We start from the raw sequence: 17283 nt of genomic DNA on the forward strand, positions 1-17283 counted from the left end.
TTTTATAAATATACTATCAAGAGAAAAGAGTTATACTTAAGATTCATCCTGCACTGAAGTAAGCTGTTCTTGCTCTAATGCCACCTATTATTAAATTGCTAAACAGTTATAAATTTTAGTCAGTAGCTATGAATGGAGCTGGCTTTGTAGATTTTGATACAGCAAGTACATGAACTCAGAACAATAAAACTGGCGTTTTCAGGGGTCCTGCACTTTCCAAAATGTTTCACATTTTGTAATTGTATAAAATAGTGTAGAGAAAGAATTTACTGTAGATTTAAGAATCAATCTTAAATTTTTCTTTTGCATTTCCATACTTCACGTTTGTTCTTTTTGGACTGGTGAAGATGATATTATTTTTTAAAGAAACTTTTATTCCTTTTTCAGTGTTACTCATTCATATTATAGCTTATGAAAAAGCATACTTTAGATTTCGGAGATGCCACATTAAACTTTTGGGATTCAAAGTCATATTTGTAGGGATTAAGCCAGAAGTCAAATATGGAACATCAAAACTATTACTTTCCAATAATTACATTCCTGGATTTTTGAAAAATTAATGATCACATATGCTGATTCTTGAAGACTTGCAGAAACTGCTTTAAAAATATCCTTGTACTTTTGATCTATTACTGCCAGCGTCAATTGTGGCCTAGTACTGTTGTGCAGCTGGATAAATGGAGAATGAATTTATTTATTGTTGGTTATAAAGTTACCTTTCTCATTCTTGAAGAAAATAGAGAGTTGCAGCATTTCCTCTTGCATTTCTTAATCTCTTACGCTTCTTAAGTGTATGGTACTGTACAAGACAAGGCTATTATCGTTTTTCATGCAGTGAGGCAGTTGGTCCTTGAGTTAACCATTCACTGATCAAAGTTATGCCCAAGCTGAACAAAGGGACTTAAAACTGGTCCCTGAAGTTATGGCTGCGTAGCACCCCATAATCACGTGATCAAAATTTCAGAATTGGACAGCCTGCCTTATGATTACAGGAGTGCTTCAGCTTTCCTGCCTGCCATTCTCCTTCCATCTATGCCCTTTGGAACCCCTGGGCTCTGCTGCCCAAGCTATTCTAGCTTATCTTTGTCATCTTCTTGCTTCCATTGCTGACCAAGCACAACTGGCCAGGCTGTACTAGAGGCAAAAGCTAGCTGCACAGTGCTTTCTTCCCACGGTCACCCATGGCAATGATCTCATGTGGCCAAGCAGCTGGCCTGCTCCAGCAAGAGGGGAATGCTACAGACTCAATCCAGGAATTTCAGCTGGTGGGGTCTAGGGGGCAGAACTTTCCCGCTGTGTCCCCGCTCTTTGGAACATCTTGCTGATGGAGGTGAAATCCTCCCCCGCCTTCCTGGCCTTTCAGAAGAGCTTCAAAACCTGGCTCTGCTGAATGGTTAGTGCCCTGATGGGAGCACCTTATGCTAGAAGTAGCGGAGAGAGAGTAAGAGAGAAGTAGAATAAGTAGAATAAGAGAGAAGATCCTATCTCCGTTCCGCTGGTGTACTTGGGTACTAGTTTTATCCAATTCCTGTTAATTTTAATCTTTTTTATGTGTGTGCTTTTACTGTATTGTAAACCACACATACCCACTTTAGATTGCGTGATGAGTGAGATATAATAAATTTAATAAAATAAAAGGGGCCAGGGCAGGCATGCCTCATCAGCAGTGAGAGCAAGAAGAAGGGAAAGATCAGCTGCAATGGTGGCATGCAGGGTGGTTGGCTGGGCTGGAACAGCAGTTTTGCATTGTGCTGCTGGGATTTCCTGGGGCGGCTTAGGGCTTGGTGCCATGCTTCTGTGGCTTTCTGGAACACTGCAGCTTTGCACCACAGTATGGTGCTTTCCAGGACCTGGTGGCTTTGAGCTGTACTGTTGGGCCAAGTTGGGGCAGCTAAGGCTTCCAAGGGCGGCTGCAGTGTCATGCTGCACTGCAGGTCAGGGGCTTTTGCAGCTGCAGAGCCGTAGTGCTCCAAGAAGCCCCTGACCTGGAGTGTGGCAAGCAACCTCAGAGCCTCGTAGTTCAAGCTCTGCTTGCTACTTCACAGGATAGGATGCAGGAGGACGGCCAACAGGAAAGAGATGGGGGGAGGAAATAGGCAGGTTGGGAAAGTTGGAGGCAGTCTCTTACCTTACCGAAGCTCAGGGCTAGGAGGGATCAAGTCCTGGAATGACTTGTATTGGATGGGTGCCTGCTTAATGACCTGTAATTCTTGATTAACAAGTGCTGGGATTACAGTTGTTAAGTGGTACAATCGCATGACGACTTGCTCTGCCTAGTAACAAAAAATCTGGTTCCAGTATTAATCATACAGGACTAACTGTATTTCATATATTTTGCGTGAAGAAGATCCTAATTTAAATCTTAAATAGCACTGGTAAGATATTTGGAAACAGGATGCCTAACACAATGGAAAGCCAGTGGAAGTCATATTCAAAATCATTGGAATGGCTACAGGGAGATACTGTTACTGTCATGGTTCCAACACATTAACACCAGGTTTCCGTGTGCTGCATCAGCCTCGGGCTCAGGGTAGGGGCGGAGGGGTGGCAGTTGTCATCAAGGGGGGCCTTTGTCCGCGGGAGGCCACTGCCCCGCAGATAGGCAAATGTGAGTCCCTTCTCCTGAGGTGGGGCCCTGGAGGTCAGTTGGGCCTGTTGCTCGCGTACCTTTCTCCCAGCTGCGTGGTAACGGCCCTGCCCGGGCTGCTCGACGCTCTCTCAGGGTTGGCGGTTGAGTTTCCCAGACTTATGGTTCTGGGGGATTTCAACTTGCCTTCCTTGGGGGAGACATCAGGAGTGGCCCAAGAGTTCATAGCTTCCATGATGGCCATGGACCTGACCCAGATTATTCAGGGTCCGACCCACGAGGCGGGAAACACGCCCGACCTTATTTTTATCTCCGGGCAGTGGCTTAATGGTCTGGGTGGGGTTTCTCCATCTACTCAACCCCTCTCATCGACAGATCGTTATCTCCTGCGGCTGGGCATCCGTCATGCCACCTCCCGCTACTGGGAGGCGGAACCGACCAGGTGGTTCCGCCCCAGACGCCTGATGGACCCGGAAGGGTTTCAGACGGCGCTTGGACTGATTCCTGCCTCCCTTTCCCACAGCCCGGTCGAGACCTTGGTTGACGCCTGGCAACGGGCTGCTTCTGAGGCTCTTGACTGCGTTGTGCCTTTGCGGCCTCTTACCCGGCGCAGGTCCCAGTTGGCCCCTTGGTTTTTCGTGGACCTTCGGGAGATGAAGCGTCGGAGGAGGGGCCTAGAGAGCATTTGGAGATCCAGTCGGTCCGAATCTGACCGAACACAGTTAAGATCTTTTACCAGATCTTACCTTGTGGCAATGGAGGTGGCGAAGCGTGCTTACTTCACCACCCTCATTGCGTCCGCAGATAATTGCCTGGCCGCCCTGTTTAGGGTGACATGTTCCCTTTTAAATCAGGGGACAGGGGAAGATCCCTTGTGGGGATGGGCCGAGGAGTTTAGTCAGCATCTGCTGGACAAAGTTGCTCAGATTCGGACCGGTCTGGACTCTGACTGGGCAGTATCTGATGAGGGGGAAACGACAGGTCTGGCCGATATTATTTGGGAGGAGTTTGACCCTGTGACTCTGGATGAAGTGGACAGGATCATGGGTAGATTGAGTGCCGCCACGTGTTTGTTTGCACAGGTTCGCCTGGTGCGCCAGTTGCGACCCTATCTGGACCGAGATGCTTTACGTACGGTCACTCGTGCTTGTCACCTCCCGGGTAGTTTACTGCAATGCTGTCTACATGGGGCTGCCCTTGAAGACCACCCGGAGGCTTCAGCTGGTGCAGAATGCGGCCGCGCGGGTTGTCATGGGAGCATCCCCATACTTCCATATTACACCCCTCCTGCGTGAGCTGCATTGGCTTCCAGCTGCCCTCCGGGTGAGTTTCAAGGTGCTGGTTCTTACCTATAAAGCCCTACATGGCTTAGGCCCGGGATATTTGCAGGACCATCTGCTGCCAGGAACGTTTTCCCATCGCCCTGTGCCTCCTCAGGGTGCCGTCAGCCAGACAATGTCGGCTGGCGACCCCCAGGGTGAGGGCCTTCTCTGTTGGGAACCTGCTTGGTGGAATCAACTCCCCCGGGAGCTCCGGATGGCCCAGACCTTCGGTCCTTTCGCCGTGACCTTAAGACATAGCTTTTCCAACAGGCTGACCTGGACTGATGATAATGGGGTTTTTAATTATGATTTTAAATGTTTTTATTGGTTTTAGTGGGACTTTGACACAATTTAATTCTTTTTTAATATTTGTATTCATTTGTATTTTATTGTTGTTAGCCGCCCTGAGTCCTTCGGGAGATAGGGCGGCATACAAGTCTCATTATAAATAAATAAATTAATTAAAGAATTTTAAGGCAAGAATTATTCCTTAGAGAACATGTTATTCAGGAAACAAAAGTATTGGCACTACATAGTTCAGACATGTCAAACTCACAACGCCATGTGACGTTGCGCGACGTATCGGAGCTTTTTCCCCGTTGCCAGCAATGGGATGGGCGTGGTTTCTTCATGATGCGTCCGGCCCGTGGGCCAGCAATTTGACACCCCTGACATAGTTGTACCCAAAACTAGATTCCCTTCCCCCCCAATACAAAGTAACAAGTTGCAAGTCCCACGCCCACGAAACAGTCATAAATCACATTCTCCAATTAGCCCGGAGTGCGGGCTTTCCCCAGCTCCTCAGCCCACCACGGAGGAGCTCAAGCGTTCACCCCATCCCCCCCTTCAGCACCTAATTTCTAAACAAAAGAAAAAGCATGTTAAAAGCAAAGTAAACATGGCTGCAATTTCCATCAGTTGTCAGAGCAGGAACATCCAATGTTACAGTGTTGACAGTTACTACCCTAGATCAGGCCTGGGCAACATATGACATGTGGTCTGCTGCCATTAAAACAAAAAACAAAAACCTGAAAATCCATTGCTGCCAAAAGTTGCTATTACCAGGAAGGAACCTACCCCAAAACGTGTACTGCCAAGCACCTCCAACATTTACTGGCCTCATCTTCATAGCTGCTGTTGCACTGCTGGCTGCCAAACAGCTGATTGGCCTGTTAGCTATTTATGGCCCATGATTATTTTTTAATTTATCAATATGGCCCTTTCCCTCCTACAAGTTCTTTAGGCCTGCTCTGCAATAGATGTGCGCAAAAAGCATTTAATGGTAATAGAGCTTCACCTGAAGATAGAACAATTTACCTTGAATAGATTTGAATAGAGTAGAGCTGGAAGGAACCTTGGAGGCCTTCTAGTCCAGCCCCTGCTCAAGCAGGAGAACCTATACCATCTCAGACAAGTGTCTGTCTAGACCAGGGGTGTCAAACTGCCGGTCCGCGGGCCGGATGCGTCACGACGAAACTGCGCCCGCCTCATTGCCGGCAATGGGGAAAAAGCTCCGATACGTCGCACGACATCACGTGACGTCGGGAGTTTGACATGCCTGGTCTAGACACTAGTCTCTTCTTTAAAATCTCCAGGGATGGAGCGCCAAGGCAAGCTGTTCCGCTGGTTAATGGTTCTCAATGTCAGGAAGTTTCTCCTTAACTCCAGGTTGCTTGTCTCTTTGATCAGTTTCCAACCATTGTTTCTTGTCCTTACCTCTGATGCTTTGGTGAATAACGTGACCCCCTCTTCTTTTCCGGCAGCCCCTCAAATACTGGAATACTGCTATCATATCTCCTCTGTTCCTTCTTTTTCTTTAGACTAGCCAAACCCAAATCCCACAGCTGTTCTTTGTATGTTTTAGTCTCTTCTCTGATTTTTTTTTCCAAACTCTCAACATCTTTTTTGTGAAACAGTGACCAAAATTATCTGCAGTATTCCAGGTGTGATCTTACTAGGGTTTTATAAAGCGGCTACTAATACTTTGCGTGATCTTGATTCTATGCCTCTGAACTGCAGGAATTGCATTTAAATACCTACATTTTTAGAAACGGGGAGAAAAACTAAGGTATTTCTTTGTGCTTTAACATTGTGTGTAATGAATTAACAATAGTCCCCTAGATGCTGTGTTCAAGGCTGCACCTCCATATTGGGACTGATCTAAAGCAACGGTTAATGTAAGCAACGGTTAGATGTAAATCTGTTGTTTTTCGTTCCTTCATTCTGTCCCATTTTGACGTACCTTGACACAAAATTTAGAAGAATTGAAAAGTTTTATTTTTGTTGTTGAGGCAAATGAAAACATTTTCTAGTCATGTATTTTGGATGATAAACTATGGATATTTTGAATAATAATCTGTTATGCTAGAGAAGATGGCAGGGAATGCCACCAATTTACCTTCGGTGTGGGACTGTTCTTGTAGCAAAATTTAATAGCAGATCAATAGGCCAATCAACTCAACCCCAAAATAGCCCAATCAAGGAAATACCAACTCAGCCTGATCAAGGAGCTGCCAAGAACACTGACCAACATTGACAGGGCAGGCCACTTATACATAAACAGGGGAAAAAAAGCACCACTGCCTTCTAGCACTTAGAATGTTTCCTATGTCTGCAAGAAAACAACCTAATTCAGAGAGCACCAACGACCCCATAATAAAATAGCTCATTGCTGTGGCAAGAATGCTTAACTCTGTTAACTTTTTTGACCAGGAGCACATGTAAAATGTTTTGATTAGATGTTATATATGTTCATACAAATTATTGCTACAGGGAGTTTTCTTATTTAGAAAATGGCTGCTACAGTGGGAGTTGCCAACAGTAGAATCCAAGCTGCTGAACTTGGTCCTTGCTATCCTGTCTTCCAGGATACTCATTATAAACCAGGGGTCTTCAGACTTGGCCCTTTTACGACTAGTGCACTTCAACTCCCAGAATCCCTCAGCCAGCGTGCCTTAGCTGGCTTTTTCCCCACTAGGGACATGGATACATTTATTAAATACTATGGAGCTCCAGCCACTTATTTATATATTCATAGTCATAGTCATGCCAGCCACATGACCACGGAGTCGTCCTTGGACAAGCGCTGGCTCTTCGGCTTTGAAACGGAGATGAGCACCGGCCCCTAGAGTTGGAAACGACTAGCACGCACGTGCGGGCGAACCTTTACCTTATATATCCTGTCATACCAAATAGCATAGTTCCTTAAATAACAGCGTGAACAAAAAATTTAGGAATTCATACAGTATGTTGAACACTGTAATTAATAAATGATCACTTTCCCTTTCCTTAGCAGGGTTCTTTCAGTATGTTAACATATAGCCTTTAATCAAAGAAATGAAACCATTGTTTAAAATAAAGATGGCATACTGCAAAACAGCTTTATTTCCAAGAATGCCTATAGATTCCACATTGGCTCCAAAGGCGTGTGTGTGTGTGTGTGTGTGTGTGTGTGTGTGTAGATTTTCACAGGTATAGGTATGTAGGTCTTGGCGTATTTGGGTCTTTTCCCGTGTAAAATTGAGAGTGTCTTGGCGATGTTTTGACACCAGCCTGAAGATGAGTGGGAGCTCGTCGAAACGTCGCCAAGACACACTCAATTTTACACAGGAAAAGACCTGAATACGCCAAGACCTGCATACATACATACATACATACCGACATACATACATACATATGTATTTTCTTTAATTTAAGGCTATATGTTAACATACTGAAAGAATCCTGCTAAGGAAAGGGAAAGTGATCATTTATTAATTACAGTGTTCAACATACTGTATGAATTCCTAAAATCTTTGTTCACGCTGTTATTTAAGGAACTCTGCTATTTGGTATGACAGGATGCAGTGTGGCTTTAGATTGTATTCCAGTGTTCTAGAAGTCAAAATATTGGAAGAAAATTAGTAGAAAAAAATTGTTTCTGTTTTAGTGCTTGTACAGCGTTTACCACTAGTGTCTTTTTATAGAATCCCTTAGAACTGCCTTCGATTAGCTACTAATTCTCTTTCCCCCTCCCCCACCCTTTCTGCACCATATAAGCATTGTAAGAGAAGGAAGGAAGTACTGAGGGAAGCAGCAACTGTGGTGATTTACTGTATTTGCTTAGCAAAAGAAAGGGAATTGTTACACAAGGCTACAGTACTAACCATATACTGATGCTGTGAACAGGAGCTGCTTTATATATGAGAAAAAAGGAAGTGGGATGTAACGATTATCAGGCTTATTTATTTATCAAATTGCACATAAAGTATTTTGATTAGATGTTATGCATACTCGTACAAATTATTGCTATGAGGAGTTTTGCATAGCCACCCATCTCACCAAAAGCAACTCTGGGCAACACACAACAATCAGATTAAAAACCACAGATATATATATATATATATATAATAAAGCCAACATTTAGAAATAAATAGTACAACAAATATATCAACGCCTAGGTGAAGAGAGGTTAGAAATAACCACCTCAACAATGGAGCCATCTAAACATGTCTCTGTCTCCCTGGGAATCCCAGGCCTAATAACATAACCAAGTCTTGAGGGCCTTCTGAAATCTCAAAAGGGATGGAGCTAATTTAATGTTGGTGAGAAAAATGTTCCACCAGGTGGGTACCACTGGAAAGGAGGCACGTCTCCTGAGACCCACCAAATGTAGATCCCTAGTTGATGGTTACCTGCAGCCCGCTTTCTCTGCCAGATCTAAAATGTGTACACTGCATAGGTTTCAACAAATTCTCAGTGACCATAGTAACCAGCCCATAAATATGTTATTTCTAGGCCTCTCATGATGCAGGTTGTTGTCTCTAATCTCATGCTGCAGCATTAAAATAAAGCAGGATCTCAGGAATAAATGCCAAGTCCCTTTCTGCCTAGAACTGCAAAAGAATCTGAGCTGTTCAACCATCTTGGATGGTTGAAGCTCCAGTTGCTTATTATGAACCAAAACGAGCAAGGGATTGAGCAAGATTATTCCTGCTCCTCTGCTGTTCCAATGTTGGTGGGAAGGCAAAGACTCCATGCATTTTAAAAACCAGGTCTCCCACCACCACCCTATTGTTAAACACTGTTTGTGTGTATTGACATACACAAATCTTCCTGCAATTCCAGATAAAGTAAGTGCTAAGATTCCTTCAGCAAAACATTTCAATGCTGACAGCTCGATCCTTGTATTTCCTACTCTTTTTTTCCCTATGGGAAAAAGAGCTTATGAAACAGTGAAGAAGCTGTTCTTTTACTGCTTTTTGGAACCCTGATGCAAAATCCAGTTCAGATTGATGATGATGATGATATTCCGTGTTTCTGACTTCGTGGTTCTATGGGCCAGGTCTTTTCACATCTTTTGATCTTGTTCCTTCTTCTTTGAGTTGTTCTATGCTCCGATATCAGCTTTGATGGTGTCCAGCCACTGGGTTCTTTGACGGACTGATTTCCTTTTGCCGCTAACTCTTCCAAACATAATTGCTTTCTCCAGTGAATTCCCCCACGTGACATGGCCAAAATAAGTGAGACACGTTTTTGTGATTTTGCCTTCCTTCCAGTGACATGTCTGGTGTTATGTGTACCAGTACTTGCTTGTTAGTATTAGTGAAAATATATTGAACATTTTGTTAATTGACTAGGTTACAACTAGAAGTGTATTAATTTGACTATTTTGACTATGTGATAACTAAGGGAATCAGAGAGGGAATCGCTGTTGATGCAACCTGAACTATTTACAACTTGTTATTTTGACTACCCAACCACCGTATTGCCTCACAAATACATGTATATGTAAATATTAAAAAAATCAATAAAACTTGTATTAAAAATTATTTAATTTCCTATGAGGAGATGAGCAAACAAGTTCTTAATTCTGGTACTTAAGAATCCTCCTTGCTGGGACTCTTGAACTAGCTCCTTTTCAGGAGACAAAATATGTCTGCAGGAGAAGTGGGATTTGGAAGCTAGTCCTACCACCACAAAGGCATCTTGACTAAAGAAGAGGTGTGGAGAGAGAACTACCTCCTTTTGGTTTTTATTCTCCAGACTTTATTTAAATTATAGCATTTTCAGTGGCTGAAGAAGTATGTCTGGCCCAAGGCATAATTTGTTACATTTATCTGCAGAGAAAAATAATGCATTGTTGAAATGTCTCTGAAGGGCAGGAAAGAATAAATGGAATCCATTTTTTGCTCAGAGTCATAAACATTAAATTATAGTTTTAGCATCTACCTTTGGCTGTGTCGTTCATTTTCTGACTTCTAATATTATTTTTCCTTCCCCACTGTTTTTATTACTACTATAAGTAAAGTAACATTCCTGTTTTTTCCTCTTAGCCTCAAGGAATAGGTTCTCCTAGTGTCTACCATGCTGTCATCGTTATATTTTTGGAATTTTTTGCTTGGGGACTTCTTACAGCACCTACATTGGTGGTAAGTGATAACATTTTTCTAAATCCATTATTCAGTTTTACATATGGTTTTTTGATTTAATTAAAAGTGCACTACAGTAGTCCAGATGTACCATTTCTATCTTTTCAGCCATAAAGATAACCATTTTTCTTCTCAATTTTAAAATTAAAGTTGATTTTAAGATTCAGGTTGATAAACTCCAAATATAATTTGCTATTTTGGCAGCAAAATGCAGTTAAATGTAAATTCTGTTGAAGAAAAATGAAATTGGATTTCCATATTCCTAGTTGTTATGCTACAATTACATGTCCAAACTAAAGTCTTTGCAGATGAATTCCTTTAAAATAATTTTAAAGGTTGCTTCATTTACCAATTCCTTTTTGTTTTAAAGCAATGTTTCTTAAACTCTTTTCTTTTAGGAACCTTTTCCACTTTTAAAAATTATGAAAATAATGCTTTTCTTTGTATGGGTTATATTTATTGATATTTACTCTATTAAAAAAATGGAATGGATGCTTTTGCTGTCATTACCACTTCTCACATTTATTTGGTAGTGTTTTAATATTGAATTATGAGAAGTCTTGGGGTGTCCTTTAAGAAATAGTGTTTTTGACAACAAATTTTGTTGAAATTATCTATTCAGTTAAATCTAGAAGTGATTTAGGAGGGGATTATATTTGAGTTGTTTGAATTTTTTTTACATAAAGTTGTACAGAACAATGAGAACAATTTTTGAACATTTATTCATTTGTTTTAGATATGTTGTGATGTAATGCATTCCCTGTAATTAGCAAATTGCTTTATTAAAGCCAGTTTGTAACAGTTTAAAATGCATAGAGTTATAGGTTATTTGTTCTCAAATAAATATTCTGTTCTCAATTAAAAATTCATATAGAAATCTGGTTTGACTGGTGGTATTAATGAGTGCGGGAACAATACTTTCCTGATTATAGTTGAATTGTTTATAGAGGATGAGAAACATTTCAAAAAATCCATTAGAAACTAGTTTTTATTAATTAGGTGAATTGCTGCTCAAGGAGTTGCATAATGTATAAGTACAATTATATTTGAATACAGTTATTGTAGATAAAATAACAGCTCTGCCTGTTGTTTTTCCTGCATGCCCATCTCACGGTAAAATAAATACCACTTTTGAGAAGAGACCAACTTGATGGTAGTATCTAGCCAGCCTTGGAGCATCTTGGAAACTATTAATCAGGGTCAGTCCTGGTAATGCTTGGATGGGAGACCACCCCCCAAAAATATCAGAACTATATACTAGCCTGGAAAATCAGAAGAAAATAAATACATTACTGAAGAAGGCATGGCAAACCACTTCTGTATTGTTATTTTAAAAAGTATATGGATGTATCCATTGGATCTTTCAGCAGTTAACCTCAGGTCAAAGATAGTTAACTTGTTTTTTTTAATAGCTTTCAAATCAGTATAAAATAATTGTGTAAATTGCAAGCATTTAGGCACTGAGATATAAATCTCAGATAATAACGTTCTGATTTCTATAAAAACATACTAATATTTCTAGTATTTCAGAACCCTAAATGCACAAAAGGATCCAAAGTGATTCCTAATCCCTCAGAATACAAGATGAAAAAGACATTTATGCTTATATTTTCTTTTCTTATTCAACCCTTCCCTGAGGAAGAGGAGTCAGTCCTTCTTTGCACTTATTTCTTGAAATCCTAACGACCACACAATCACAACTTTTATAATAAATAATCTGAAGTTTCATGTAATTAGGCAAAGTTGATGCCTAAGGGAGATTTATTTCTTTAAAACTTGATCTTCTTTATTTGGACAGTTTAAAAAAGTTGCACTGGTCTCTTCATACTTGTCATGTGCATAATTATTTTACAGGTTTTGCATGAAACCTTCCCAAAGCATACATTTTTAATGAATGGCTTAATCCAAGGAGTAAAGGTAAGAACTGATTGACTACTGAATACTTCATGTTCAGATAGTTAGAATAATAGATTGTAAAGATGCTTTAAGACAATGGAGTCTCTAAACCTAGCTCATAAAAAAAGCATGTTCAAGCAGATCATGTGGTAGGACTAGTGATTGGTGACTAAAATATCTTTTCCCATTCCTGTTGTGCTGTTCTTCCATACATATTGAGGAAAAAGTTTTCTTCAACCACACCTAAGCTTTCTCACGCTAATAACAATAATGCTTTTCATCTATCATTGTTTATGCTTCTAGTGACTGGTACAAACCAGAAACGCTTTCTTGACAGATTTGCCTGCTTGATAATCCTTCTTTCTTAATCCTTTGATTTTTAGTGGAAAAGTCTTTCCCCCAATTTTTTTCTAGATTTCTCCCTTCCCCCGAGCTGTGGCCTTCTACTTTCTGCACTAGAAACACTCCCTATGTCTTTGATGCTGTATAGTATATTTAAAGAAAATAATATGAGAGTGAACTTCAAAGACATGCACATACATTAAATTGAATTCATTTTTATATTCTTAAGTCAGTAACCTTGTAAAGCAGACATGTCAAACACAAGGCCCGGGGGCCGGATGCGGCCCGCGAAGTGGTTTCATGTGGCCCGCGAAGCCATGCTGGAAACAGTGAGGGAACGGCCCCCACTGCCTTGGCCCTAGCCCAGAGACCCTCCTTCTGCCAGAGACCCTCAGATCTGTCCCACTCCTGCCCAGGCCCCCATAGGCATCTTTGATGCGAACGATGTAGAGCTGGCCATGCCCATCCAGTAGGCCATACGCACTCTAGCCACGCCCACCCTGGCTATACCCACCCGGCCCCCTGAGGGCAACCGCAATGCTGATGTGGCCCTCAATGAAATTGAGTTTGACACCCCTGTTGTAAAGTAATTGTTGTGGTTCAGTAGGGACCATTACACATTCCATTCTGGATTCCAAAGGATTTCATATAGACTATACATGGCAGCCCTAGAGTGTTTGGCAATATATCACCTTCCTCTTCTGACTCTCTAGAGAAGAGAACAGTGGGTTGTGACTCTGCTGGACATCAATAAATTTATTTATTGATTCCCCCCCCCCCCCCCGGCTCCCACACCGCCTTTATTTGGCCAAATCAAGACATCTTACATTCCTAAAGCTCCCATTTCCTCTTTTCTCCACAACAGCAACCTTACGAGGTGGGTTGGATTGAAAGGGAGTGATTGGCCCAGATTCATCCATACAGCTGTTGTGCTTAAGGAAAGACTAGAGCTCATGGTCTCCTGGTTTCAAGCCACAGCCACTACATCAAGCTGGAAATAGGTCTCACTTTTCCCCTTGTTCTGCCTAAATATATTGTGATGTATTATGCAGTAGATAAAGGAAAGTGCACCGTAGAGCACTTATAAAAACCATTAGTCCACGTGTTATGTACAATTTGTATTCTAGACTAAAATAAATTTTCTTTCCTGGTCGTTTGGTGATTATTCACGCTTATGATACTCTGTGTGTGTGTGTGTGTGTGTGTGTGTGTGTGTGTGTGAGAGAGAGAGAGAGAGAGAGAGAGAGAGAGAGAGAGAGAGAGAGAGAGAGAGAGAGAGAGAGATGGAAGCAGTTTGGGGAAACTTGTTTTTTAATGGGGAAGTCATGGCCACTACACTCCTGTAGTGCCATTTCTTTGTGTAGGATGAATTTCTGTTTAATTCACAGGGTTTATTGTCTTTTCTGAGTGCTCCTCTGATTGGAGCTCTGTCTGATGTTTGGGGCCGAAAATCATTCCTGCTGCTAACAGTATTTTTTACCTGTGCACCGATTCCACTGATGAAGATCAGTCCATGGTTAGTATATAAAGTCTGCTTTTTATATGCTGGTCAAATAAATCCTGTAGAGTGAGTTTCATCATCTGTCTGTTTTAAAATAGAGTAAATATTGTCTATTTTTGCCTAAGCAAAATCCCATTCTTCACCTGGTGCATACATAAAATGCATACACAAAATTTCATTTGGATTTAGCAGATATTCTGCTTTAATGGACACCATTTGTCCCATTAGTACAGACATGTCAAAGTCTCAACATCACGTGACGTCGCGCAACGTATCGGGACGGTTTTGCCATTGCCAGCAACGGGGTGGGCGTGGCTTCTGCATGATGCGTCCGGCCCACGGGCCGGCAGTTTGACACCCCTGCATTAGTACATCAAATTGAAAGATTAATACAGATAATCCACATTTAATAGCCCTAATTGTGACTGGAATTTCCATCGCTATGCAAAGCGGTCGTTAAGCAAAACATCACACGACTGTATCATTTAGCAAAGGCAAGTCCAATAGTTCCAGTTTCTAAGACCCATTTTGTCATTAGATGAGGTCCTCGTGCTTCTTCTACCCTGTCCTGCTCACCTCCACTTCATCTCCCTCCCTCCTTCATCTCCTCTCCCTCTGCTTACTCTTGATCCAGCCTTCCTCCCTGCAAAGTGGCCCTGGAGGACTCGTCTCTTGCATTCGTAGGAGAAAGGCTGGGCTGAGAGCAAGCAGAGGAGCCATGCGTAGGCTCTGACAGCTCTGGCCTTGCCTCCAGCCCTTGCTGAAGCCCGCAGGCCCGGTCTCCAGGAGTGCTTCCAATGTGAGTGGCAGAGCACATGCTGCACCGCCAGGAAGCCCTGATCCCTCAGCTTCTGCCACCACTTCCAACAGTGCCCCCAGCACAGCCTCCACCTTCCCCTGGGGAAACCACCATTGCCTCTCTTACCTTGCTTGGCAATAGAGAGCACCAGACCTTGCCACCCCGTTTCCTCCTCCCCAGCCAGGCCTGGCAAGCACTTCTCAGCTGATCAGAATCTGCAGCCCTGCCGCACTCATCGTGTGCATCCTAGGGCTGCACTGTCACCCAGTGCCTGGATCCCGGGCCAAGTGCAGGAAGAAGGAGGAGGAAGTCAGCTGGAGGCAGGGGCGGGAGAGGAAGCGTAGCTTTTCAGTGGAGTGCAGGGTGGCCAAAAGGACAGAGGGCAGAGATGGGAGGAGATAGGTGGGTGGGGGATAGCTGAAGTGCCCCTAAGGTCTTACGTGTGTGAGTGGATTACTCAGCACCCAGTGGCCAGAACTTTGAGAACTGGTCTTAAGTACCATTCGTTCAGTGCTGTCACAACTTTGAACAGTCATTGAACTAATGGTTGTTAAGCGAGGATTCCCTATATTCACTCAAAGTAACCTTGAGATTTCTTTGTGCGACTATGGGTTGAATCTTTTGGCCGAGTGCCAGATCTCTTAATAAATGCATTGCCTATGGTGCAAAACTTTGGTTTTCCTGTTTTGCTTTGCTCTTGAACAATAGTAAATGGTAGCATAATGACATGACTATTTTTGGTATCCTTCAGACATTCTTAATAGTAGCTAGGCTTGAAAATTATTTCTGCCATTTTTTTTTTACAAGATTGTTCTCAGTGTAAGTTTCCCAAAGGGGCAGCTTTGGAAAAGAAGTAATTATGCCTTCTGTCAGTTTCCCTTTCAGATAGCTAGCTTGATGTTATAGTTGTTTGTTTCTTTGCTAAAAGAAGTAATCTTTTAAAGATTCCAAGGAGTAAAGAATGCTTGAAACTGTGAACATTATAAAAGAGAAATGTATTAGCAGTGGTTAGATTTGCGGTGGCTGCTCAGAATCTTAGATTTGAACAACAATTCTATAGTTCTTTTTCATTTAAAGGGAAAGTATTTCCTATTCAATGCTATCCACAATATTTAGAAACCCATGTTAATGTATTACAATAATAGTGACAATAATGTGCATGCATCCTGGACAAGCAGAGTTACATAGTTATTAAAGAGCCTTGGTGGAGCAGTGGGCTAATGCCTCCCTAAGTAACACCAGCTGCCTGCAATTAGTGCAGGTTCGAGTCCCACCAGGCTCAAGGTTGACTCAGCCTTCCATCCTTCCCAGGTAGGTAAAATGAGGACCCAGATTGTTGGGGGCAATTAAGCTGACTTTGTAATAATGCCGCTTGGGGTGTGTGAGAAAGCCCTAATAAGCAGGCATATACATAGAATGAAGGCTACTGCTAAGCTTGTAAGCCGCCCTGAGTCTTTGGAGAAGGGTGGGATATAGATGGAATTTTTAAAAAAAATAAGATGTTTTTAACAAGTTTCTTAGCTCTAATTTAATGGTATTCTCTGTTTTAGGTGGTACTTTGCAGTTATTTCTGTCTCTGGAGTCTTTGCGGTGACCTTTTCAGTGGTATTTGCCTATGTCGCTGATATAACCCAAGAACACGAAAGAAGCATGGCCTATGGCTTGGTATATGCAGTATTTCTATATATTCAGATATTGTGCATGTTGATCGTCTTCGTCCGTATTCATGCAATTGGAAGACCGTCACCGTCCCGCCAAGAAGGAACAAGGGAAAAACAGTTGTAAAAGCGGACACCTGTGCATTGCCCTGCTTTCCTATTCTCACTATCTATACTGTCTCTAGTTGCTTCTCTGGAATGGGAAGGGAAGGGAAGGGAAGGGGAAAGGGAGGACAACTGGACAAACTGGAAGGGTGATAAATGAGCAGGCAAGGGAACAAAAGGAAGAGGAGCAAAGGTCTACTCAAGCGAAAAGAATTACGTTGTGCAAACACACATAACTACAGCTGGGAACAAGCTAATCTTCAGGCAGGGGTCATGGAATTCTGCTGTACTTTCTGTTGGTTCGTTTGTTTTCATCAGCTTCTAATTTTATCCACAGATGCCATTTATAACCCCCCTCAATTCACAGGTAGTTAAGGGGGAAGGGGGGAAGAGAGAGAAATCTTGCTATAAATATAAGTAACACGATTTAAATAATCATCAGAGGATACGCAGCTTATTTCAGTTCTCTCTCACTAGCATTTTGAAATGCGGCTTTTCCCAATTTATTAGAACAAATTGATTTTTTTTACTGTGGCTGAATTGCCACGTATATTTTTAGGATCTCTGTAGCCAGTTATTACTATCATCATTATCATTGTCATGTTACGTGTCTTATCCTGTGAGATGCTTTGAAAGCTGCATGACAGAAAGATGGTGTAAGAG

At 42.2% G+C, this 17283-nt stretch overlaps 1 protein-coding gene across 1 annotated transcript in view; it reads left to right on the forward strand.

Annotated features, from left to right (window-relative positions):
- Positions 1-17283, forward strand: part of MFSD14A (major facilitator superfamily domain containing 14A) — a 28307-nt gene that overhangs the window by 3415 nt on the left and 7609 nt on the right. Inside the window, exons 2-5 of the mRNA XM_083357840.1 lie at positions 10224-10319; positions 12174-12236; positions 13946-14073; positions 16408-16522. Coding sequence (XP_083213966.1) covers positions 10224-10319; positions 12174-12236; positions 13946-14073; positions 16408-16522 — 402 coding nt within the window. The remainder of the gene's footprint in view (positions 1-10223; positions 10320-12173; positions 12237-13945; positions 14074-16407; positions 16523-17283) is intronic.

The sequence above is a fragment of the Vipera ursinii genome, assembly GCF_947247035.1.
Source record: "Vipera ursinii genome assembly, chromosome: 3".
Classification (NCBI taxonomy): Eukaryota; Metazoa; Chordata; class Lepidosauria; order Squamata; family Viperidae; genus Vipera; species Vipera ursinii.